This window comes from Primulina eburnea, chromosome 15 (genome assembly GCF_022965805.1).
Source record: "Primulina eburnea isolate SZY01 chromosome 15, ASM2296580v1, whole genome shotgun sequence".
NCBI classification, from domain to species: Eukaryota; Viridiplantae; Streptophyta; class Magnoliopsida; order Lamiales; family Gesneriaceae; genus Primulina; species Primulina eburnea.
This window is the reverse complement of record NC_133115.1, coordinates 24373065-24398341: the sequence shown is the minus strand read 5'-3', so window position 1 is coordinate 24398341 and position 25277 is coordinate 24373065. Positions and strand designations below refer to the sequence as shown.

The 25277-nt window shown below is 37.2% G+C and overlaps 1 protein-coding gene across 1 annotated transcript; it reads right to left on the bottom strand.

Annotated features, from left to right (window-relative positions):
• Positions 1–10786: 10786 nt before the first annotated feature.
• On the bottom strand, positions 10787–12869 carry LOC140815575 (uncharacterized). Its single transcript, XM_073174654.1, has 3 exons — positions 12731–12869; positions 11973–12563; positions 10787–10860 (listed from the first exon to the last, which is right to left on the bottom strand). The coding sequence occupies exons 1-3, from the start codon at positions 12867–12869 to the stop codon at positions 10787–10789; spliced, it is 804 nt and encodes a 267-aa protein (XP_073030755.1).
• Between the last annotated feature and the right edge of the window lie 12408 nt (positions 12870–25277).

Here is a 25277-nt window from a genome sequence, read left to right as displayed (position 1 = left end):
CTTACATCTAGACATGACTGGTTTCGTTTTGAAAGAAAACGAACGAAACGACGACGACGCGGCGCGGAGGAGTGGAACGCTTTCTTTCCTTTCCTTCTACTCGATTTCTTTCCCTTTCTCTCTAGCTAAGAACTCACGATTTTTTTCTCACAAATTGATTAGCTCATAATAGTTTGTATTTTTATTGTCATATCTCTCATTGTTACCACTTTCAACGTGCTTAATTGACACATTTTTGTGTGATTTTATTGTAGGGTGAAGTTTTCTGTTCTTGCGATAAATTTGGGCTAAAAAGGGTGATTTTATATCATAATTAAAGTTGCCGATATGATCTTAGTGGAAGACGTGGAGCAGAAAAATTCAGAAGATGTTTTTGCATAAGGCGTGATCAGGCCTTGTGACGGTTCCTTGGCTGCCTAGTGAGATAAGAAATTTTTATATCAAGGAATAAATAGAAGATAGAGTTTTTTTCCATAAAAAAACTCTATATTATTGGAGGATATTTTCTAGTATCTTTTAATCTTTAGGTATTAGGTTTTTATTTTTAGTTTAATGGGCTTTTATTCTTTTGAACCCATTATTTCCTTTTTCTTTCCAACCTAATTCACGTAAAAAAAAAACAAGAGGCTGCAGATTTTTCTAATTCAATTCTCCAACCAATCTCCAACAGCTCTCGTGAAGTGAAGAAAAAAGGGGCGCAAGGCTAAGTTTTATTTTTATTCAAGGGATAATTTTACTATTTCGATTTATCACTATGAGGCTTTTTGCACTTTAATTTATTATTTTTGTTTGCCCAGGTATTTGTTGATTTATTATTTAATTATATGAATGTTATATGTCAATTAATCTGACAATTTAATTTGATGTATAATTTTCTACTGCTATCCATGAATTCAGTGATCCGTAATTGTCATGAACGATTGGTACATGAGTAGCGATAGATTAGGTGTGTTGTGCTATCATAGCATATTTAATCTAAATAAATCAACGAAACTAGATCTATCAATGGCAGCTATCTCGGTTGTTAGATTTAGGATTAACTGTTTTCACAAAACGAAAATGCTATTTTTAATTAATATGGAACGCTATCGTGCCCAGTTAATTATTAATAAGTTTTGACTGGATGCTGGGTTTGGTCAATTATTTTAGGAAAACACAAGAATTTTAGCGGCTATCCCTATAATTCTAAAGTTAATTGCTTGTAATTGCATGAATAAATATATGTTAGCCGATGAACAGTGATACAATTGAATAGTAGAAATCCCTTGAATCGAGCTTGGTAATATTAATTTTCATTTAATTAGTTTTTCATCTTGATTTGTTATTTCTTCTTGCATGTTAAATTAGTTCTAGTATTTTATTTAATTCATATCCAAAATCCCCCCTTTATTTGCATTTTACTCGAAAGGAATTATCCCCCGTTCCCTGTAGATTCGACTCTGCTCACCATTACACTAGTTTTATTAAAGAGTAGGAATTTAAGTTTGGTGGCACAACGACAGCACACCAAATTTTGGCGCCGTTGCCGGGGAACGGTGCAAGGTTAATTTTTTTCGAGTTTCGTTATTTTTTGTCTCATTCTTCTTGTGCAGGTGATTTTATCAAGAAAAGAAGAATTTGAGAATTTTTTTGTTGTGAAATACTTCGAGATGTTTCATCGACAAGTATTCACAAGTTTTTCCCAACAAACCGAAGAGCCATTCTATGCAGCATGGGAGAGATTCAATAATTTAGCAACAACATTCAGGAATCATGATTTTTCTAACTATGTTCTTATTCGAATTTTCCTTAAAGGTTTGGATGCAGTTACACGAAGATGGGTATTTAATGGAGCAATAACAACTGGAAGTCCACTACTTAGTCGAGGTGAAGACAATATGATATATTTGCTAAATGATATGGCCGACTTTGACTACCATCAGTATTGGGATCCTTCGCTGCAGAGTTGGAGACACCAATACACTTTGGGCGTCAGCCGCTCTTTGAATGAGAGTTTTTGAGGGTCAAGCCGACGACTAAAAATCAAGCGCTTTTGGGAGGCAACCCAAATTTTTTTGTTCTTATTATTTTTAATTTCTTTTATTTTTATTTTTTTCAAATAGTACAATTTTTGTTACCTTTGTGCAGAAGATGTCTTCTAACAAGGCGTGATCACGCCTTACAAGAATATCACTTCTGCACCAAAAAAAAAAAAAAAAATTTTGCCCTAAATACAGTAGATGTCTTTTGACAAGGCGTGATCACGCCTTGTCCGAAAACATCTTCTGAAAAAAAAATTTGTCTTACACACAGTAGATGTTTTCTAGCAAGGCGTGATCACGCCTTGTGAGAAAACATCTTCTGATTTTGAAAAATTTTGGCCCTATATGCAAAAGATGTCTCTTAACAGCGCGTGATCACGCCTTATAAGAAAACATCTTCTGATGTTGTCTCAAGGGCAAATAAAAGTATTATTATTATTTAAAAAAAAAGAATTTACGTTTCTTTTATTTATTCTATTTGTTCTCACCCCTTTCACATCTTCTCTCGCAGGCTTCTTCAATACCGCCACGACAATAGAAAGCTTTGCTCTATGATGTCCAACAATTTTCAGGGGAGTTCTCTAACTTCTCTTGCTTGCTTTTACTGTCTATGATGCGCATCTAAATTTTGTGTCATTGAGGACATTGTCACATATAGGTGTGGGAGGGGGTATATAGCCTTATTTCTCGTTTCAATTTCTATTTTGTTTCAAATTTTTTGCATGTTTATTCGGAAAAAAATAAAGAAGAAAGAGATGAGAGAGTCCGGCAAAGTGAAGTTGTTTGATCCATACAACATTTAGTGTTTATTCGTTATCTCTCTCATTTGAATCTTAAATGCCTCTGAAGCGAGTCTATGAAGAAAAAAAACTATTGTTTTCCTTGTGTGCTACTGATTTTGCATTCTTACTGCTATATTTATGGGTAGTTGCTTTTGATGATGTGTTGAAATGACAAGTGTATGGGGTCTAGCACACATACCGTTTTTTTTTGTGAGCTTTGAGCCATGAGCAATCATCATATCATGCTCCAATTTTTTCTTGATTGTGTGTTAGTCATACATTGTTGATTTTTCTAGAACTTGCTTTGTTATACATGTCTTTGTTGATACCTTGTGATGGATTAGGTGCATAAACAAAGTAAAGGGCATTAGGTCCAAACCATTTTCTTTCGCGTCATCTTAGCCGTTCTTTGAGCCTACCCTGATTCATTAACCCTTAGTGAGCCAAGTTCGAGCCTGAGCCTATTTGTTGGAAAATAACCACGTTACAAGCCATGATAAATCCTTTTTGTTGGTTATCCCTCTATTTGAACCTTGAATTGGAGAAGCATACACACTTTTCGCATTTCGCATCGCTTTGAGCCAATAAAGCATAAATTGTTGAGATCGAATGATTAATGCTCGAAATCGTTGTCTCAAACGCCTTGTTAGAAAACATCTACTGAAAAAAAAACTTCTTATGAAAAAAATAATAAAAAAAAAGAGAAAAAATATATATTTATAATGAAAAGAAAAAAAAAAGAGAGTGAGAAGGAAAATAAGAGCAACGAAGAAAAAAAAATTTCTTGGATGTTATAATGAGATTGAAGATGTTATTGATAGTTAGATGCAATTGTCTTTGTTGAAAGTGTGTATGTGTTCTTCAGTTCCATAAACCGTTGTACTTATTTCCTACCTGACCTCTAGCTACGGTACAACCCATTTACAGCCCTTGTTTATGCATTTTAATTCATTCACTTGGTAGAGGATATGATATATTTGCAAGCTTATGGTAAAAAATTTTCAGTGTTTTGACATGAGAGCTTCTTGATACATACCTAGACACTTACGAGTGAAATGAGCGAATCTTGTGAGAAGTGTTTGGACTCTATGCGTTTTTATTTCTACACATTTGGATGGAAGCAATTGCTCATGATGTTGGTAGTCGGATGCCCAACAATTACATTTCTTTGGTGCATGAAAAAAAAAATATATTTTACGGACAAGTAAATGAAGCAGAAAGAGGATAATGAGTTGAGATAATGAATTGAACTCTATTATGCTTGAGGACAAGCATGGTTTAGGTGTGGGAGATTTGATTAGCTCATAATAGTTTGTATTTTTATTGTCATATCTCTCATTGTTACCACTTTCAACGTGCTTAATTGACACATTTTTGTGTGATTTTATTGTAGGGTGAAGTTTTCTGTTCTTGCGATAAATTTGGGCTAAAAAGGGTGATTTTATATCATAATTAAAGTTGCCGATATGATCTTAGTGGAAGACGTGGAGCAGAAAAATTCAGAAGATGTTTTTGCATAAGGCGTGATCACGCCTTGTGACGGTTCCTTGGCTGCCTAGTGAGATAAGAAATTTTTATATCAAGGAAGAAATAGAAGATAGAGTTTTTTTCCATAAAAAAGCTCTATATTATTGGAGGATATTTTCTAGTATCTTTTAATCTTTAGGTATTAGGTTTTTATTTTTAGTTTAATGGGCTTTTATTCTTTTGAACCCATTATTTCCTTTTTCTTTCCAACCTAATTCACGTAAAAAAAACAAGAGGCTGCAGATTTCTCTAATTCAATTCTCCAACCAATCTCCAACAGCTCTCGTGAAGTGAAGAAAAAAGGGGCGCAAGGCTAAGTTTCATTTCTATTCAAGGGATAATTTTACTATTTCGATTTATCACTATGAGGCTTTTTGCACTTTAATTTATTATTTTTGTTTGCCCAGGTATTTGTTGATTTATTATTTAATTATATGAATGTTATATGTCAATTAATCTGACAATTTAATTTGATGTATGATTTTCTACTGCTATCCATGAATTCAGTGATCCGTAATTGTCATGAACGATTGGTACATGAGTAGCGATAGATTAGGTGTGTTGTGCTATCATAGCATATTTAATCTAAATAAATCAACGAAACTCGATCTATCAATTGCAGCTATCTCGGTTGTTAGATTTAGGATTAACTGTTTTCACAAAACGAAAATGCTATTTTTAATTAATATGGAACGCTATCGTGCCCAGTTAATTATTAATAAGTTTTGACTGGATGCTGGGTTTGGTCAATTATTTTAGGAAAACACAAGAATTTTAGCGGCTATCCCTATAATTCTAAAGTTAATTGCTTGTAATTGCATGAATAAATATATGTTAGCCGATGAACAGTGATACAATTGAATAGTAGAAATCCCTTGAATCGAGCTTGGTAATATTAATTTTCATTTAATTAGTTTTTCATCTTGATTTGTTATTTCTTCTTGCATGTTAAATTAGTTCTAGTATTTTATTTAATTCATATCCAAAATCCCCCCTTTATTTGCATTTTACTCGAAAGGAATTATCCCCCGTTCCCTATGGATTCGACTCTGCTCACCATTACACTAGTTTTATTAAAGAGTAGGAATTTAAGTTTGGTGGCACAACGACAGCACACCACAAATAAGGTTCTGAATGGTGCTGTATTTCGGTGGTGAGGGAGGGAGGAAATGGTTGTTAAGATGGTGAGGGGAGATCCACTAATAAAGGGATACAAAGGGTGACCAAGTCTACCTCCTCTTTTAAATTTTGAAATATTGTTTGCTATCAAATAATTTGTTGGGGTGATAATGGATGGGGTGGTCGATTTCCTCTTGTTTTCTAGACTAGGATATGTCCATTAATTAATTAATTAAGGTGGACTAATAATTGAAAAGATTTGCATGCTAAAATTTACATGGAATGGGTCAAAGGTGAGTTGGCAAATGAATTGCTTAATAATCTAAGGGGTGGCCGAAATTCACAAATAAATAAAGAAGAAATGTTGATTATCTAGTAAATTAATAACCCTTAAAAGCCTCACTAATCCTTTAATTAATTTAGTGCATTAATCCCTTAATTATTGGAACATAAATGAACTTATTTCCTACTAACCTCAAGTAATTAAATTAAATCCCAAACCTCCTTACTAACTTAAACGAACTTACTTGCTAGCTAAAATAAATTCTGGAAATATTTTCTGGATCTTAAATTTTATTTCTAAACTCCACTCCAATCCGGCCTCACCGAAATAACTGAAAGAATAAAATTAAATTGCTGGCTAACATAATTAACTTCAAAGAAAAGCATTTAAATATTCATGCAATGAAGTCAATTTAATTTAAAATATTAGAATTATGCATGGCTTATACGTAGACTGATTTACGGGTTCTACAGTGTACATATCAAATGTATCCTCACACAATGGCTTGTGCTCTCAACTAGCTGATTTCTTCATGCTAACTGCCCATGCTTTGAATCCTCTTCAAAAGTTTTTGTTTGATCTTCAATATGTTGTATTTATAAGCCTCAACAATGATATATACGTTAGACACAAGAATATGACCGTTTGGAAAGTTTCTGTACTGTTTATGAAATTGCAACGGTCAAATTCGTCTTGTTGGGCATTTTCCCAACTGGTCAACTCTGGTCAACTCAACTGGTCGTTCAGTTCAACTGGTCAGCAGCTTGTTCAGTTCAGTTCAGTTCAGTTGGTCAGCTGCTGGTTCGGTTCAGTTCAGCTGGTTCAGTTGGTCTGGTTCAATTCAACTGGTTCAGTTTAACTGGTCTGGTTCAACTGGTCTTCAGCTGGTCCGGTTCAGTTCAACTGGTTCGGTTCATTTCAGTTTCAGCTGGTGTGCTGAAATCAGCCTAACTGATTTTAGTTTGTGCAGAACCAGTAGCTTCATCGTCATTTATCAGCATCTTAAGCTTCAATTCAAACTTTGAATTTTGAATATGATTTGTAGATCTTCGTATTATCTTTCCAACACATACTGAATCGCTTCATTTCGATAACCGAGCTGAGAGATATGACCAAAATACCGCAGCTGCTCAAACCAAACTGATTGTTGTTTTCGTGTGATCAGCTCGGTAATTGAGCGATCAGTTAGACCATGATAACATATGATTTTTCCCAACTGATGTGCAATTCGACTTGTTCCAAATTGAGTTTTCTGATCAGTCCAATTGGCAGAATGTCATTTGAATCATCCAGTTAAGAGATATCATCAAAACACCGAAGCTTGCCAGAAATTCAGTTTGTGCAGAATTCAGTTTCAGCTTGCTTCTTGTTTTAATGACTTAACACTTCAGTAAATATGTTAGAAACACAATAACAAGTTTTGTTAACATCAAAATCAAGATTGCGAACATGAAATGTTCCAACAAGAATTCAATAAAAGGAATACTGTTTATGCTATTGATGAAAGGATATATGATATGTAATGATAAAAAGGAAAAATGTTGAGGTTTAATTTATGCATGTTCATGAAATGTTATTTTACGTAAAAATATTTTCACTGTTGCATGTGAGTTGTATATGTAATACTTGTTATAAAGATTATGATGTGTTGAGTCTTTAGACTCACTAGGTGTGATTGATGCAGGTGAGTTTGATGGAGGTCTTGATGGTTGGCTTTGCTGGACTGTCGGTGCACATGACCCGAGGACCAGCACTTCTGTTTTTCTGCACTTATTGTTTTGATTATGATTTATGTTAAAGATTTTACGACTATTTAGTTATGTTGTTTGAGTGGTTTTTGAGAGATTGTTATTTGGAAGCAATTTTTGCTATTTTAGAAATTTCAAACGATTGACGAATTTACGATTTTGAATATTTCCTTTAATTTCAAATACTAGTTGGTGGCTTTATTTTAAAATGATGTCAAAAATACTTTAATGATTTAATGCATGTATTCGGCCGAAATCTTGTAAGGTTTAAAAAAAATTCTAGTACTTCTTAAGAAAACGAGTAGTGGGCGTTTCAGTTTGTATAAGAGCAATGGTTCTGTAAAGAGTTGTGCCACCATCAATGCCGGGAAGCTCAGTCTTCAAGCCTAAAATTTGTAAGTTTACACGCTTTATATGATTTATATGATGCTACCTGCATGATTACATGATATATATGTTTACGTCACATGTATACTAGCTTTTTGAGAATATATGCTTTATGTGCTTAAATTGTTAAAAATGAATTAAGATATGATGCATGATTAGAAAACTTAGATTTAAATGCATGTTGGTTACATTAGAATTTGGAAAACGTTCAAATAAAATTCCTCCCAGACGTGCCCCTGTTATTGAGAACCAGGCTGAGAATAATGAGAACCGCCAAGAAAATCCACCCCCGCCTCCTAATGGGGATGCTGTTGTTCGTGCTCTTGAGGGCATGACCCATTTCTTTGAGCTGTTTCAGCATGATCCTAGGCCACAACCCGATGTTTATGACCAGTTTCGAAGGCTAGCACCAAAGGAATTTTCTGGCACCACTGATACCTTTGCTGCTGAGGCTTGGATTAGTGCACTCGAGGTACGCTTTCGTTATCTGAATATGGGGGATGCTGACCGTGTGAGGTGTGCCGCTTAATTGTTTAGGGATTATACTTCTTTATGGTGGGAAGGAGCCGAGCATGGTATTGACATCGCTACTCTTACTTGGGCTCGATTAAAGTAGATATTCTATGAGAATTATTTTACGGCTGATGTTATAAGGCGACTAAAGAGGGAGTTTATGAGCCTCCGTCAAGGAGACTCGACTGTTGCTGAGTTTGTGAGGAAATTTGATAGGAGTTGTCACTTTGTACCCCTTAATGCAAGGGATGTTGCGGAGAAGTTTAGACACTTCATGGATTGTCTACGACCCACCATACGAAATAATGTTATGATGATGCGTCCTTTAGATTATGCTACTGCTACTATTTATGGATTCCAGTGTGGGAAATCTTTGAAGGACATCGAGTTTGAGATGAGACAGCAACACAAAAATAATAATCAGCCAAACAAGAAGCCATATATGGGTCCTCCTAGACCTCAAGGGCCGCAAAATCCCCAAGGTCGAGTCAAGAAGTAAGGACAGCAAAAGCCACAACGTCCTGGAGCACCAAAACCTGCTGAAAGGCCCCTATGCAAGGAGTGCAATCGCCCACATCTTGGCAAATGTGAATGGGTGACATTAAAATGTTTCTTTTGCAAAGAGGAAAGACACAAGGCTATTGATTGTCTGAAGAGAAAAGTACCACTGTGGGACGAGCTTATGTTATGCATGCAGAGGAAGCATAGGAGGAGCCAGACACTACGCTTATTACGGGTAACCTAGTCATTTAACAATTTTATATTGCTTTTATCGCATGAAATGTTAAAGTGGTTATTAGAATTGAATTGGGAACAAGATTAACATATAAGAAATTAGGTTGCATGTTCTATCTTAGTTGAAATTAAGATATGATTTTAGAAACCATAGAAATTGGTATTATTTTTTAGCCTTATTTTATGCAAAGAATGTAATAATTCCAAATAAAAAATTTTATGGCCAAAATTTAAAGAAAAAGCATAACTAAGGGTTGATTAGGCGTTTCAAAAATTCTGGAGTGGTCAAAAGTGTAATTTTCGTAAGTTTAAGGACTAAATGATAAATACCGAAAAGTTAAAGGACCTAAATGCAATTATCCGGAAGTTGAGGGACCAAAATGTAATTTACGAATTCTTAAGGACCAAATATGCAATTTTTGAAATTTAAGGGACCAAAAATGTGAATTTTTGAAAATATAAGGGTCAAAATGAAAATATTCAAAAAAATGGGGACTAAAATGCAAATTTCAAAAAAATTGAAGGGCTAAAATGCAATTTTCAAGAAATGCTTAAGTTCAACACGCAATTTTCACATAACCTTGGGAAACTAATGATATAAATTCCTTAAGTTTCAACACGAAATGATTTAAAAGACATTTTCGCCACAGGGAGGATTGTCATTCAAGGTGTAGCAACATATGCACTGCTGAATTTGGGAGCTACACAATTCTTTCATATCTGAAACCTTCATCAAACGACTAAATATTATTCCTGAAGATATGAGATTGGGTTTCAAAGTTTCTGTTCCTTCCGGTGATCTAATGCTCACGTCTAAAATTGTCAAGAATTTGGAGCTTCGTTTATTCAAAGATGTGGTTCGGGCAGATCTTATTGTGCTTCTTATGCTTTAATTTGATATCATACTTGTTATGCATTGGTTATCAGCGAATGTAGCTTCGATTGATTTTTCGTCAGCGATCAGTGTCTATTCGACTGCCTAGTGGTAATTTTTTTGTCTTTGAGACGGCGAGAAACAAGCAAATGTCGCACATTATCTCTTGTCTGTGTGCGAGAAAGCTTATTAGACGTGGATGCAAGCTTTTCTAGCATGTGTCGCTACTGCACATGCTCCTATCAGTCAGAAGACTTTCCTAGTGGTTTTCCCGAAGACGTGTCTGGCATTCCACCCGATCGCGAGGTGGAATTTTCTATTGAGTTGATGCCTGGCACTGTTCCTATATCTAAAGCATCTTATCGTCTAGCACCCGTTGAAATGAAAGAATTAAAAGATCAAATCCAATAATTGCTAGACAAGGGTTTTATTCACCCTAGTTATTCTCCATGGGGCGCACTGGTATTATTTGTGAAGAAGAAAGATGGTATTATGCAACTCTGTATTGATTATCAAGATCTGAATAGAGTCACTATCAAGAATAAGTATCCTCTACCCAGAATCGAAGATTTATTTGATCAGTTGCAAGGAGCATCGATATTCTCGAAGATTGATCTTCGTTCTGGATACCATCAGTTGAAAGTGAAAGAGCGGATGTTCACAAGACAACGTTTCGTACTAGATATGGACACTAGGAGTTTATGGTCATGCCATTCGGGTTGGCCAATGCACCACCGATCTTCATGGATCTCATGAATCACGAGTTTCAGCCATATCTAGATCAGTTTATTATAGTCTCATTGATGATATATTGATATATTCGAAGAATAGAGAGGAGCATAGTCGTCATTTGAGGACAGCACTACAAGTACTGCAAGATAGGAAGTTATATGCAAAATTCAGCAAGTGCGAGTTTTGGCTTGATAGAGTGGCTTTCTTAGGCCACATCATTTCTAGTGATGGCATTGAATTTGATCAAATTAAAGTTGAGGCAGTGAAAGAGTGCCCAGTACCGAAGAGTGTTACCGAGATTTGCAATTTCTTGGTACTAGCTGGCTACTATCGCAAGTTTATTCAATGATTTTCATCTATAGCGGTACATATGACTGCCTTGACAAAGAAGAATGCAAAGTTTGTATGGGGACCCGAGTGTCAAGATAGTTTTGATAAGTTGAAGCAAGCCTTGATTTCAGCGCCAATGTTATCTATGTCATCGGGGCAAGGAGAGTATATTCTCTATACCGACACTTCTAAACTTGGTTTGGGTGCAGTTCTGATGCAAAATGACCAAGTTATAGCCTATGTGTAGAGCCCAAAATCAGTACACGTAGAGCCCAAAATCAGTACACGTAAAACACATGTATTTTTTTATTATTTGTTAAATTATTTAATTAATTTTAAAACGATTTTTAGCTATGCATGATTTATTTAATTGCATTGTTTTAAATTATTTATGTTTATGTGATGCACGTTAAAATGTTTTCTTGAGTTCTATGTTTCAGGCTATTATTCGATGCGGATCGAGGAAAAGAGACCAGCGAAAATTTTGGTGATTTTTAAAATGTGGTATTTTTTTCTAGTCAAGAAAGTATCATTTTAAATGATTTATTTAGTTTTAGCATTTTTTTAGAGCATAATTTAATTATTAGGTGATTTAGAATTTTAAATTTTTAAGTATTTGTCACTTGTGCATGATCATAGATCTATCTTAAATAACACTGTAGCTCCCTGCAACTGATCGAACAAGGCCTCGATCCTCAGTAGTGGGTATTTATTTTCTTGATCGTCGCCTTGTTCAACTCTTGGTAATCGATACACAGCCTCATGCTCCCATCTTTCTTCTTTACATAGACACATGTGCGCCCCATGGTGAGAAACTAGGGTGGATGAATTTTTTGTCTAGGAGTTCCTGAATCTACTGTTTGAGCTCTAACATCTCAGCTGGAGCTAATCGGTACGGTGCTTTAGAGATTGGCACAGTGCCTTGCACAAAGTCAATGGCGAACTCCACCTCTCTCTCTGGTGAAAGGCCTATGACGTCATCTGGAAAAACGTCAGGAAAATCCCTAACTATTGGTACATAAGATATCGACGGAGTGGGTACATCAGGTTTGGAAATCATGCTGGCCAATAAAGCCTGACACCCCTTGTGGATAAGTCTCTGTGCCTGCATGCAAGAGATCATACGAGGGAAACTCCTCCATCTATCTGGCTCAAAGGGAAACTGCTCCATTCCCAACGGTCTTACCAACACTGACCTTTTCTGAAAGTCAATAAGAACTTTGTCATTCGTCAGCCAGTCTATTCCTAAGATGATAACAAATTCTGGCATCGGCAACACAATCAGATCGGCATACACTAGGTGACCCTGCAGTTGAAGATCGATGTCTCTGACCACGCTAGTAGTTGATAGCTCTTCTCTTGATGGGACTGTTACTGAATAGCTCACGTCGAGTCCAATAGACTTGAAGTCCAGTTGATTAGCGAACGTTTCCGAAATAAAAGAGTATGTGGCCCCGGAAACTATCAAGGCCTTCGTGGCTACTCTCTTTATGAAAATATTTCCTGAGAGACCTTAGCACAACACACAAAGCTTATATCTCCAAATATGAAACTTAGCCTCAAGAATAGTAGAAAATCTCTACATAGTCACTAAAAATACTAACCAGCACACTAATAATCCCAAACAAGCTTCGAACATGCATAGCAAAAATAATACGGTGCTGAATTAAATAAATTACCAGTCAACAGGGTCATGTCTGAGTTCGCCTCCTCTGTCTGCATGGTGAACACTCTCCTCTGAGTCGGCTGTCTCCACTGTGGGCAGTCCTTCAACACATGGTCGCTGGCTCCGCATTTGAGCATTTCAGTGATCCCCATAAACACTGTCCCGATGCTGGCGGTTGCCCTCCGGGCACACCGGGTGCTCTCCCGGCCTCTGTGGAACCTTCTGCTGAGGGATATGACCTTTGCCTTTTGGCGGTCCCTGAAATGGCCTCTTCCCTTGCTGTCCTCGGAAAGGCCTCTTAAACTGATGTTGTTGTTGTTGTTGCTGTTGCTGAGGTGCCTGATAGGGCCTCTTGCCCTGTCTATCACTCTCGATGTCCCTTTGGTCCTATTCTGCCGCCAAGGCTCTAGATACAACAATGAAATAGGTAGTAGGACCATCAACTCTCACATCACGGCACAAATCGGGTGCAACCCATCAATAAAATGCCTCAGCTTCTCCCGGGCATCATTTTTAATCAGGGGCACAAAGTGACACCTCCTCTCAAAATTCCTGAAAAATCCTGCAACACTTCTATCTCTCTGTCACAACGTCATTAACTCCTTGGTTAGGCGGGAGCGTACTTCCGCAGTGAAGTACTTGGAGTAGAAAACCTCCGTGAAACTATCCCACATCAGTGTTTGCAAGTTCACTGACACTGATGCGCTTTCCTACCACATTCTGTCGTCTCCTGTCAGAAGGAACGAGGAACACCTGACCCTGTCTACATCTGGCAGCTCCATGAACCCAAAAATTACCTCGATGGACTTAATCCATCCATCCGCTATCATGGGGTCAGTAGTCCCCGAGAACTCCTTCGGATCCATCCTCATAAACCTCTCGTAAACTTCGACTACCCACTGCAGCATTGTTACCCGCAAACTGTCTGAAGAACTGAGTCATACCTGCAAGCATCTGAGCCTGCATGTCTAGCAGTGAACGAGGAGGAGTGGCCCTCTCCCCGTCCCGAGGCTCGCTATCCTCATCGCCTACTCCAAGCACAATCCTACGTCTGGGAGGCATATTGTTCCAATAAATACCCAACACATAAACCCAACATGCATGAACATAATATTAATATCATAAAATGAACATAATTTGAACTTGATGTGAATCTTTGTACGAATGAATAGCAAACACGATTAAAATCGAATCGCGTCCTCAATTCAATATCAAACAAAGAATCGTTGTTGTCCCGATCTTTCGAATCAAGTGTGTGTTGTGATATTCACCTCTAAACTATGAAAAAGTCTAGCAACAAATTATCACGAGATAAACAATCAAAATTATAACGAACCTTCGAAGAACTAGTCGACGACAATCCACACAAGCACGATCGACAAACGCCACAAAGTTAAAAACTTTGATAAATTTGATTTCTGAATAACAAAGCGAAGCTTTGAACGTTTGAGAGAAAAACTCTAAACTTTGATAAAAATCAAAATAATGAATTCTGAATTGTGTGTAAAATTTCGTCCAATATGGTTTACATATCAAAAGGATTACTAGAATCTAGTTACCTCACAAAATAAAACTCTAAAGTAGGAAATTAAAATATTCTCGAAAAAGACGCGCGCTCGGGCGGTAGGAAATTACCGCTCGAGCGCCGAGGGCTCTGGACTATTCGCGCTCGGGCGGTAGATTATTACCGCTCGGGCGCGAGGTTTTCTGTAAGTTTTCTCCGCGGGCAGTACATGTGGCGCTCGGGCGGTAATCTTTGGCCGCTCGGGCGCCGATGCTTCTGGCCTCTTCTTCATTTATCACTTGAATAATGTTCTTGGGACTTCCAAACTCACTCCCATGCATCGAAAACCCTCCAGCACTTTGCACCTCGCTTGTAAGTCCTTCCTCCTTGCTCATAAGCCCCTGCAATGCTTCCTTGAATCTCTTCGATCGTCCCCTCGTGATTGGTCCCTCCGGCAACTCTAAAGGGTCCCATGCTTTCCTTGGAGCTTGACCATCCGTGTTTGCATCATCCTCCCCTTCTTGAAAAGGATTTGTCCTCAAATCCAGTTCGTCACCTACATCAAACAACGACAAGTCACTAACATTAAAAGTAGAACTCACGTTATACTCACCCGGTAGATCGAGTTTGTAGGCGTTGTCATTGATCCTTTCAAGGACTTGGAATGGTCCATCACCCCTAGGTAATAGCTTTGAACGTCTCTTCTCGGGGAACCTTTCCTCTCATTCTTTTTTTGTATGGCTATCTCACTCTTTTGAGCACTCTTTTTTTCAGCCATTTCTTTTTTATTCTCCAAGGCCACCTCACTTTTTATTTCACTCTTTCTTTCGGCCTCATCTCTCTTCTTTTTTTTTCAAATGGTACTCCAACACTTGCTTTGGAGACAAAGGAAGTAATACAATGGTTTCCTTCTTCAAGACAAATGAGTACTTATTCTTAAACCCATCATGTGACACACGCCTATCATATTGCCAAGGTCTACCCAACAAAATATGACATGCATGCATGGGTACAACGTCACACAAGACCTCATCAACATACTTCCCAATAGAAAAGGACACCAAAACTTGTTTGTTCACCTTCACCTCCGCACAATCATTCCACCATTAAAGCCTATATGGTTGACTATGCTTTAATGTAGGTAAACCCAATTTTTCTACCATCTCACTACTAGCCACATTAGTACAACTTCCTCCATCTATGATAAGGTTGCAAACCTTGTCATTCACAAAACACCTAGTATGGAACAAGTTTTCCCTTTGGTTAGTCTCCTCCTCCTTGGCTTGGGCACTCATGATACGCCTAGTCACTAATGCTTCACCTACAACCGCCTCATATTCCTCATCAGGATCCTCTAACGCAGGCATCTCATCATCATCATCACCCTCACTATGCGACTCATACTCACCATAGTCATTTAAAATCATCACCCTCTTATTAGGACACTCACTAGCAATATGACCCAACCCTTGACACCTAAAACATCTAGTATCTCTAGCTCGATTAAGAGGAGTTTCAGATTTACCTTGCACTCCTTGTTTAGGCGCCTCTTGCTTAGTCTCAACCTTGGGCTTTGTCCACAACTTGCTTTCATCACGTTTTGCCACGTTTGGTCGCCAAGAAGTTGACGAACTCCCACCTTGATTGGCGCGGCCAACTCCACGCCTTTTGAGTTGTTGCTCCACCTTTATGGCCATTTGCACCATCTCGTCTAGATCCAAGTAGTGCCTAAGCTCCACTTGATCTTGAATCTCCCTGTTCAAACCACAAAGAAAACGTGCCATGGTCGCCTCACTATCCTCCTCGGTATTTTCCCTAATCATGACTACCTCCATCTCCTTATAGTAGTCCTCCACACTCTTCAACCCTTGCCTCAAAGTTTGTAATCTCTTAAACATCTCCCTATAATAGTGGTTAGGCACAAACCTCTTCCTCATGACCCTCTTCATCTCATCCCAAGACTCAATGGGTCTCTCATTATACTTCCTTTTAGTGGTCACTAATTGATCCCACCAAATGAGAGCATAGTCTAAGAATTCAACCACCGCCAACCTCACCTTCTTTTGTTCGGAGTAGTGGTGACATTCAAATACGAACTCTACCCTCTTTTCCCACTCTAGGTATGCCTCCGGGTCAGATTTCCCATGGAACGATGGAATTTTCATCTTAATGCTACCCATGTGACCATCTTCCCTAGTCTCCTCATATCTACCCCGCATGGCTTCCTTTTTTCCTCTACCAAATCCTCTACCTCCTCCATTCCTACCCCAATTCTCATTTTGACTCTCATCGCCTCCTCCCAGATCATACTCCTCATCATCTCTACCCAAATCCCTAGGCTTAGGTTTACCCCCACTAACACTAACCTCAAGTTTATCCAACCTCTCATGCAACGACTCCATTTGGGTCGTCATCATCCTACTAAAATCCCCAAACAACGCATCTATTTGGGCCTTAGACAACCCCGAATTCGAATTACCTCCTACCTCCCTCTCCATTTAATGTCAAATTTGTACCTGCAAGAAAAGGTTAGTAGAAATAAAATAATCCTCATCCAAATGCTCACGGTCACTCCAAAGAAATTCACTCGTCTTTTCTCACAATTTTGTTTGCTCACAACAAATACTCACAGTTTACTCCAAAGAAAAGTCACTCGCACTCAAGTGTATCACTCAAATTTTGAAAGCTCTCTTGGAAGTGCTCAAGCTTTGTATTCTGGGTATATCAAACAATCAAGGTTCAAACTTGTGAACAAATGCGACCGACTCACTTGGACTGTGTAGACAAGAAATTCGAATATAGGGAATATTTTTCTCTTTTTTTTTTTGACTGTGAGAGACAATTGAATATGACTCTCTAAAGGGAATAGAACAATATACCAAAACAATTGTGTAGGCAAATTTTCGAAATTTTGTACTCTTTTTTTTTAGGCTGAGTACAACTCGAAAATCCCAAAAAAAAATGAAGAAAATTGACCTAATTTTCGAGAAACACTGTTTCACGAAAATTGAATAACGATAGAACGAAATAGATCTGAAAACGATTGAAGAAATAACACAGATCTGAAATTTAACAAGATAACTTACTTGATTTCAATAAACCTATGCTCTGATACCAAATGATGTGAATCTTTGTACGAATGAATATCAAACACGATTAAAATCGAATCGCGCCCTCAATTTAATATCAAACAAAGAATCGTTGTTGTCCCGATCTTTTGAATCAAGTGTGTGTGTTGTGATATCCATCTTTAAACTATGAAAAAGTCTAGCAACAAATAATCACGAGATAAACAATCGAAATTATAACGAACCTTCGAAGAACTAGTCGACGACAATCCGCACAAGCACGATCGACAAACGCCACAAAGTTAAAAACTTTGATAAGTTTGATTTCTGAATAACAAAGCGAAGCTTTGAACGTTTGAGAGAAAAACTCTAAAATTTGATAAAAATCAAAATAATGAAATCTGAATTGTGTGTAAAATTTCGTCCAATATGGTTTACATATCAAAAAGATTACTAGAATCTAGTTACCTCACAAAATAAAACTCTAAAGTAGGAAATTAAAATATTCTCGAAAAAGACGCGCGCTCGGGCGGTAGGAAATTACCGCTCGAGCGCCGAGGGCTCTGGACTATTCGCGCTCGGGCGGTAGATTATTACCGCTCGGGCGCGAGGCTTTCTGTAAGTTTTCTCCGCGGACAGTACATGTGGCGCTCGGGCGGTAATCTTTGGCCGCTCGGGCGCCGATGCTTCTGGCCTCTTCTTCATTTATCACTTGAATAATGTTCTTGTGACTTCCAAACTCACTCCCATGCATCGAAAACCCTCCAGCACTTTGCACCTCGCTTGTAAGTCCTTCCTCCTTGCTCATAAGCCCCTGCAATGCTTCCCTGAATCTCTTCGATCGTCCCCTCGTGATTGATCCCTCCGGCAACTCTAAAGGGTCCCATGCTTTCGTTGGAGCTTGACCATCCGTGTTTGCATCAGAACTTAAACATGTACATGCTGAAATAATGTCTTGATGCTTAATACATGAAAGAATTTAAAACTTACAGAATTGATGTGTGACTTTGTGAACTTCTCGCAAGTGACAGTAGGCATAACTCTTTACAAGAACACTGCTATGATACCAACTGCAACGTACCATATTTTTAAACTAATTGAAATTTGCGGAAAATAAATATTTTCTTAAATAAATAATAAACTTTCAAATTGCAATAAAAATAATATGCTCGTCCAAAATATTTGCAATAAAAGGATTAAAATATAGTTTGCAAAACGACTGGTTCAAACAACGTAAAACAATCTCGGAAAAAAATCAGATTATTTGAATCAACATGCATAAATTCTTAAAAACGTAGGCGGTCCTTGGGTTTAGCCTCCAGCATAGTCCGAGCCGGCTCATTGGTCCCCACCCCTCGTCTCCTCATACTCATCATTACCTGCATCGATCAAGTCTAGTGAGTCTAAAGACTCAACATGTATAAACTGAGGATAACAAGTAATACATAATAAAACCACATGCATTTTAATGTAGAGCGTACATACTGAAATTTGAACGTACTTACGTAAACATAGACGTGTCATCATATCGTAAAACTTTTCATAAACATGCTTGCATCATACATACTGGGACATACATAACATCATCATTTTTCGTAGAGATATGTTTCAAAGCAAGGGACGCATACATAAATGTGTCTGATCAGACTAAACCACAGTACTGGGCTGGCAGGGAAAATCCACTACCACATACATGAGATCCCCGGTCATGCTTTATCGGGTGGATTGGTCTCTGGTCATGCTTTACCGCTTTCCAGTCATGATCTAAACCAGGTCATGCTTTACTGGGATGGAGAGATCCCCGACTACGTTCACCAACTTCCAAACCCGTTCATAGTTGGTTACAAAACATTTAGCATACCTCAAAAACATAAAATATTTTCTTTTGCACGTTGAACATACTTACATAGTGTTGAGGGATTCGTTGGATCTCACTCGGGTTAGTGCTGCACATACTACCACGTTTTCATGCACCTTAAATTCCATAACTTCATCATGACTGTCATACTCATTACCCATTGATTAAATAACTTATGAGTTTCTAGAACACTCGAGACTTGACCGAAGTAAACATCATGCTAACCCCTGACTCAACCCCGAAACAATCTTGACATGAAGTATGAAATTCCCCAAACAATGGAAGACACAGACCTTGTTTAAAACATAGTTAAACATTCCCAATCAAACTTCATAACATCTAAACTAACTTTTAGTATGCTAGGACATAACGACGTAATAGTACCCAAAGGAAACAAGAGCACTTAAATTTGAAGCCCGAAAAATACAAAGACCAGCACCTAGGCACTACAGTACAGCGCCAGACTAACGCCTAGGTGCTACACTGCCGTGCTGCGGTGCTCCTGATGAAGCGCTGCGGCTCTAGTCCTGCGCGATTTCAACCCCAAAAAGCCATCTTCTACCAATTCCCTTCCCTATGCCTTCTAATGTCACCAAACCCATACCGACTCAAATCGAAACATCGAAAAATGACTTATCACACCACATGACACCATCTACGCAGCAAGGAACACCCGACGATTCCCAACGAAGTCTGCAACAAACAACACATCAAGAACATGTTTTCATAAATTCACAGTTTGATCAGTCTCACAAAAATGACCACAACACACTTGTTTCTTGTCCAAAAATTACGGATTTACTGTCAAATCGAAGGTATCCATCGAAGGTATCCAAAAATTACGAATTTACTGTCAAATCGAAGGTACCAAAAAGTAATATGTTTTATATGTTGAAAACTTCTACAGAAAATCAACCGAATTTTCACAGAAATTGAAATGAGAGCAGACATGTTTTGAGATTTAAAAATCATTTTAAATGTTTTTACTCAAACTTATGCACAACATACATGGATTTTTACACGTAATAAACATCAAAACATATATTATGACGATATCGATGCAAAAACGAAATAATATACATGTCTTGATCTTTAAAGCTACAGAAACGGCGATACCGAAGCGGGAAGGATGCGAGGGTAGATCCTAGACGAATTGCGCGCGATTATTTGAAGAAAACCCAATGTGAATCACTGAAAATCGAGGGGCAAGGTGGCTGCTGCTGAATGCACTAAGAACCCTAGGGTTTTCTCTCAAAGAAATGAAATGAAAGACAAGGGAAATGTGTGTGTGTGAATCGTGAGTGAGTGTGTGAGAAAGTGTGTGTGTGCGTGAGTTTTTAATTAATTAGGAAATAAAATTTGCTTAATTACACAATTAAAATGCTAATAAAAAGTGTTAAATCCCCTAATTTAAAATAAAATACACAATTGTAAACCTTAAAAGTTTTAAAATCATAATCAACTAATAATTAAATTAGGTTTTTAACATGCTAAAAACTAAATAGTTTATTTAAAATACCCAAATCCTAACTTAAAATAAAATACCATATTTTAAAATCGTCAAAATCGTCGGTGGTCTTTTTTTCTCTATCCCGCATAGAATAATCTCCTGAAACATGAAACTCAAGAAAACATTTTAACGTGCATCACATAAACATAAATAATTTAAATTAATACAAATTCATAAATCATGCATCTCTAAAATCATTTTAAACTTAAATAAATAATTTAATAATTTAAATAAATGCATGAATTTTACATATACTGATTTTGGGCTTTACATTTTAAAAGACATCCAACCACTTAATTAAACTTTAAAATATAATCAATCTCCTAGTCTTCTATTTTAAAAGAGAAACTCGAGCGTAAACCCAAATGTCTGACAATTCAACAACGTAAAACAAGATTCAAAATCATTTCAACATAATGTTTATATCCATGACTCATAATCGTCTTATGCGGAAGAAATGCAAGGTCCTCGGGTTATCAAGTGCACCTCCAGCTTTGCCTACTCAGTCTTCAGCGCCTCCATTCTCCACATCCTCATGAACACCTGCATCAATCACACCTAGTGAGTCTAAATACTCAACACACCTGAACCATAATAACAAGTACTTAAACATATCATGCAACAGTGAAAAGTACTGTAATCAAAATAATTTTCATGATAATTAAGAACATGAACTTATACATAACATAAAAATATTCAAAGCATGTCCCAACATATCATCATATACGTTTTCATTTTCATTTATTGAATTCAGATTATTAATTGTGACTTTCGTTTCAGCTCTAAGTCGATGGATCCATCTACGTATAACCGCAGTACCTGCGACTGGGGACATCAGCGACAGTTTTACACATCCACTTATCCTTAGCCTTACATGTTCGTACCCGTATTAGTCACAACCAACTCACCTCCTTGAAAACATGTCATAGTATTCATCACTTGTAAAATTCATACATATACATACATTTTCTTAAAACCAAGCATGCAACGTATTTTTCCAATATCAACATAAAATCCATGTTCAATATCAACATATACATTTTAAATATGCAATATCAGTTGTCAGGGCACTGCCAGAACTTCAAACTTAGTCCACCCAAACTTATCAAAGTCCTTAAACATACTTCTAATCATTCCTTAGACGTATCTCGAACCCCTGCATTAACCTCTATATTTTGTTTCAGGGCTTAGACCGGAGTCCCATTTAACCCGAATTAACCCGAGACTTGATCAAATTTTAACCATAGTTCAAAGACTCCTAACCAAACCACGTATGACTCAATTAAACCATTCTTAACCAAATACATGTAGGTATAAATTACTGGAACCCCTAAAGTGAGCAATATCCACAAAAATCTCGAAAATACATGTACTATACGAGCGCCTAGGCACTGGTAGTGTAGTGCTACGGTGCTGGGTAAGTGCCTAGGCGCCATGTACCAGCGTCACAGCGCCAACTCTGCGGGCAAAAATCCCAAAATCGACTTTCAAAACCAAACCAGATGCACTCACCCGGCCAGACCAAGCTCGAGCCAACCTATCTTAGACCACATCTGACCTTTCCTGAAATGCCCTAGCCTTAGCCCTCAGCCCCATGCTCTCTCTAAAACCGAGCCAAAACCACGGGTATCGATCGGCCTCAGAACAAGACAAATTCCAAGTCCAAAATCTTCACTTAAACCTACTCCCAACCTCTTGAAAAACGTTCTCCAACCTTCAAGAACCGGCAAACCCCCTTCAACCATAAAAAAATGTGAGTAATATATCATAAAAACCAAGTTTTCTCATACTATACCAGGAAAAACGTGAAAGAGACATGAAATCTGCCATGGATCGTGCATAAACATTCAATAATACATATCATGGTGTGAAAGATGAGAAAAAAAGGTATACGCTCGAAAAACTCAACAAACGGGGCGACTTTCTCTATGAAAATTCTTGCAAAACCCGACCACAATTTTGCTGTTGGACGTGGAGAAGTTGCTGGAGGAGGTGGGTGCTGCTAAGGTTGAGGGTGGGCATTCTTTTTTAGTAGTAAAAATTAGTGTTTTTGGGATTAGGTTTTAAAAAATAAAAATGTGTAGAAGTTTGGGCCCAAATTATGTCAAAATAGGCCCATCAAAACAAATAACACGCTCGTAAAATGTTTCATTTAAATTTATTTTCAAAAATATTAACCGAGCCCACAACAAATACTCCATTTTGCTAAAAAATTGACTACCGATTTAAAATACGGTTCAATGTGTACAAATATCTTAAAAATATCCATTTTTTCGAAAATTACCTAATAAATACATCATATATTAAACAATAAACAAATAATTATTTAATAAAACATTTTCCCTAAATTTCCCCGTCTCCATTTCTCGTTCGATCATGAAATACTGCTAAAAACTCTATGTTACGCAATCAAGTAAATCATGCCATAAAATCATAAAATCATGTCATAACCATGCATTAAATACATTTAAAAATAATTACATAAACATTTTAATAACACCCTAGATTTGCATGCAGTCTAGTTACTTCGTTCGAATTTCTAGACTTTACAACTACGTTATCTAGATTAGTTTGTTGTTACCGCTCTACAATACCATCAAACTTATCATGCGAGCCACTATCCGTGCCTGTATATCATGCATTGCTATCTCCTTACCCATCCATGTTATGTAATACTAGATTTCCATTCCATAATCTCTAGGGATAATTTTTATCATTGTGAAAGGCTGATACAATGGTTTTCTTCCCAATTTATCCTTCACAAGATTAGTCACTCATGTGCCATCACCTCTAGCATGCCTTCTACTATGAAGATTGTCTTTGCCATAAGTGTGCTTTAGATTAAAAGTCCTAATGGCAAAGAGCTTGTTTGCTTTATGTCTCGAAGCATAAACTCTCCACTCACGATTGTTCTCACTACAAATAGTTATAACCTTACGGCCATCATTTTTTTAAAAAAGAAACGTATTCTTGCAGCAACAACATAATTTTTCAAATATATCCTAAATTCATTTGCATCCTTAAAACACAATTACACCAAGCCTCTAATTTGCACGATAGATTTCATCTTCCTAGGCAATTGACGCAGCAAAATATTTCCACGAAATCAATATTAAAAAAGTCATTGCAATATTAAAGAAATTCAAAAACTATTCTAATTTAGTTTAAAGGAAAATCCAAGTGAATTAACTTTCAACAAATCCATTACTTCTTGTTGGGTGTAATAATTATCAATCTTTGGTACAAAGATCGAACCGTGGTGCTTGAGCTGTTGTGCGGTTTAAAAGATTTGAGTTGCACCATTACTACTAGCTATAGGTTTTGGTCAAGCGACAAGCGCTCGATCCGACAATTGGTATCAGAGCCAAAGTCACGGGTTCGATTCCAATTGATTGCAAGGAGTGTCATTATTGGGAGGGAGATTGTTGGGTGCAATAATTGTCTCTACTTGGTAGAGCGATCAAACCGTGATGCTTGAGCTGCTATGCGGTTTAAAAGATTTGAGTTGCACCATAACCACTAGCTATAGCTTTTGATAAAACGGCAAGCGCTCGGTCCAACACTTCTCAGTTATTGTCAATTTGAAATGCATGTACAATTGAATCATGTTCGAGATATCACTGTAATCGTTCAAAGTCACATATATCTTCTCATGAGAAGCTACATATTGCCAAAACATTGTTACTATATTAATCTTCACACACTTTTTTGACAGGCCCAAAAATAGCTCAATTATACTCGCTGAATCGTTACCAAAATCATGTACAACTCCCCATAATAATGGCATCTACCAAGGGTCACTTCACTCTACGAACTGGCTCCTGAATCCATGTATGGTGTTCTTCTACAATCCCTACAAATCCATATAATTTTTAAAGCAAAATTATATGATCGAACTAAAACATGACATTTCACTTAAAAATTAGTTGTTTTCTCACCTCATATACTTAACCAAGACGTGAGGTCGGAGGGAAGAAAATTAGAGACCTTGGATAGTATAAAAATTGTACTAATCGAAAGACAAACCAACCCTTGTGCACACATAAATATTTAATCTAAAATCTGAAAAAATTCGAAAAATATCTCAAACAGATCTAGCAAAATGAAAAAAATTCTCGTTTTTACATTGTAACAAATCTGCCAAAGCAGATCTCTAACATGCAACAACTAAGCTCAAACGACCTCATATATGCACAAAATAGAGTTTAAATTACCGTCGGAGAAGAGAAATGCAGGCGGGAAACAGAGCTTGCCGTTCACAGGTTGTCGACCTAAGGCTTTTTCGTGTTCTTCTCTTTTGTTTGCCCGACAACAGATTCAGTTTTAAGAGAATAATACTAATCTCCTTTTTTTATTAATGTCATTAATTAGTAAATGCTAATGAAATTTTATCACATATCTGTGAGCTACAAGTAAAATATTTTGATAGAAAAAACACCAATCTGATACTTGAATTGATTTATAAAGTGAAATATGACCGAGGATTTCAAGTCAATTTACCCTGAAATCGAATAGTCCATACATATATGATATAGCCATTTCAAATATGTGAAGCTTATTTTCGGAATAGGCCATATATTGCACTCCCAAGTCAGGACCTCCATGGAAAAAATCAATCAC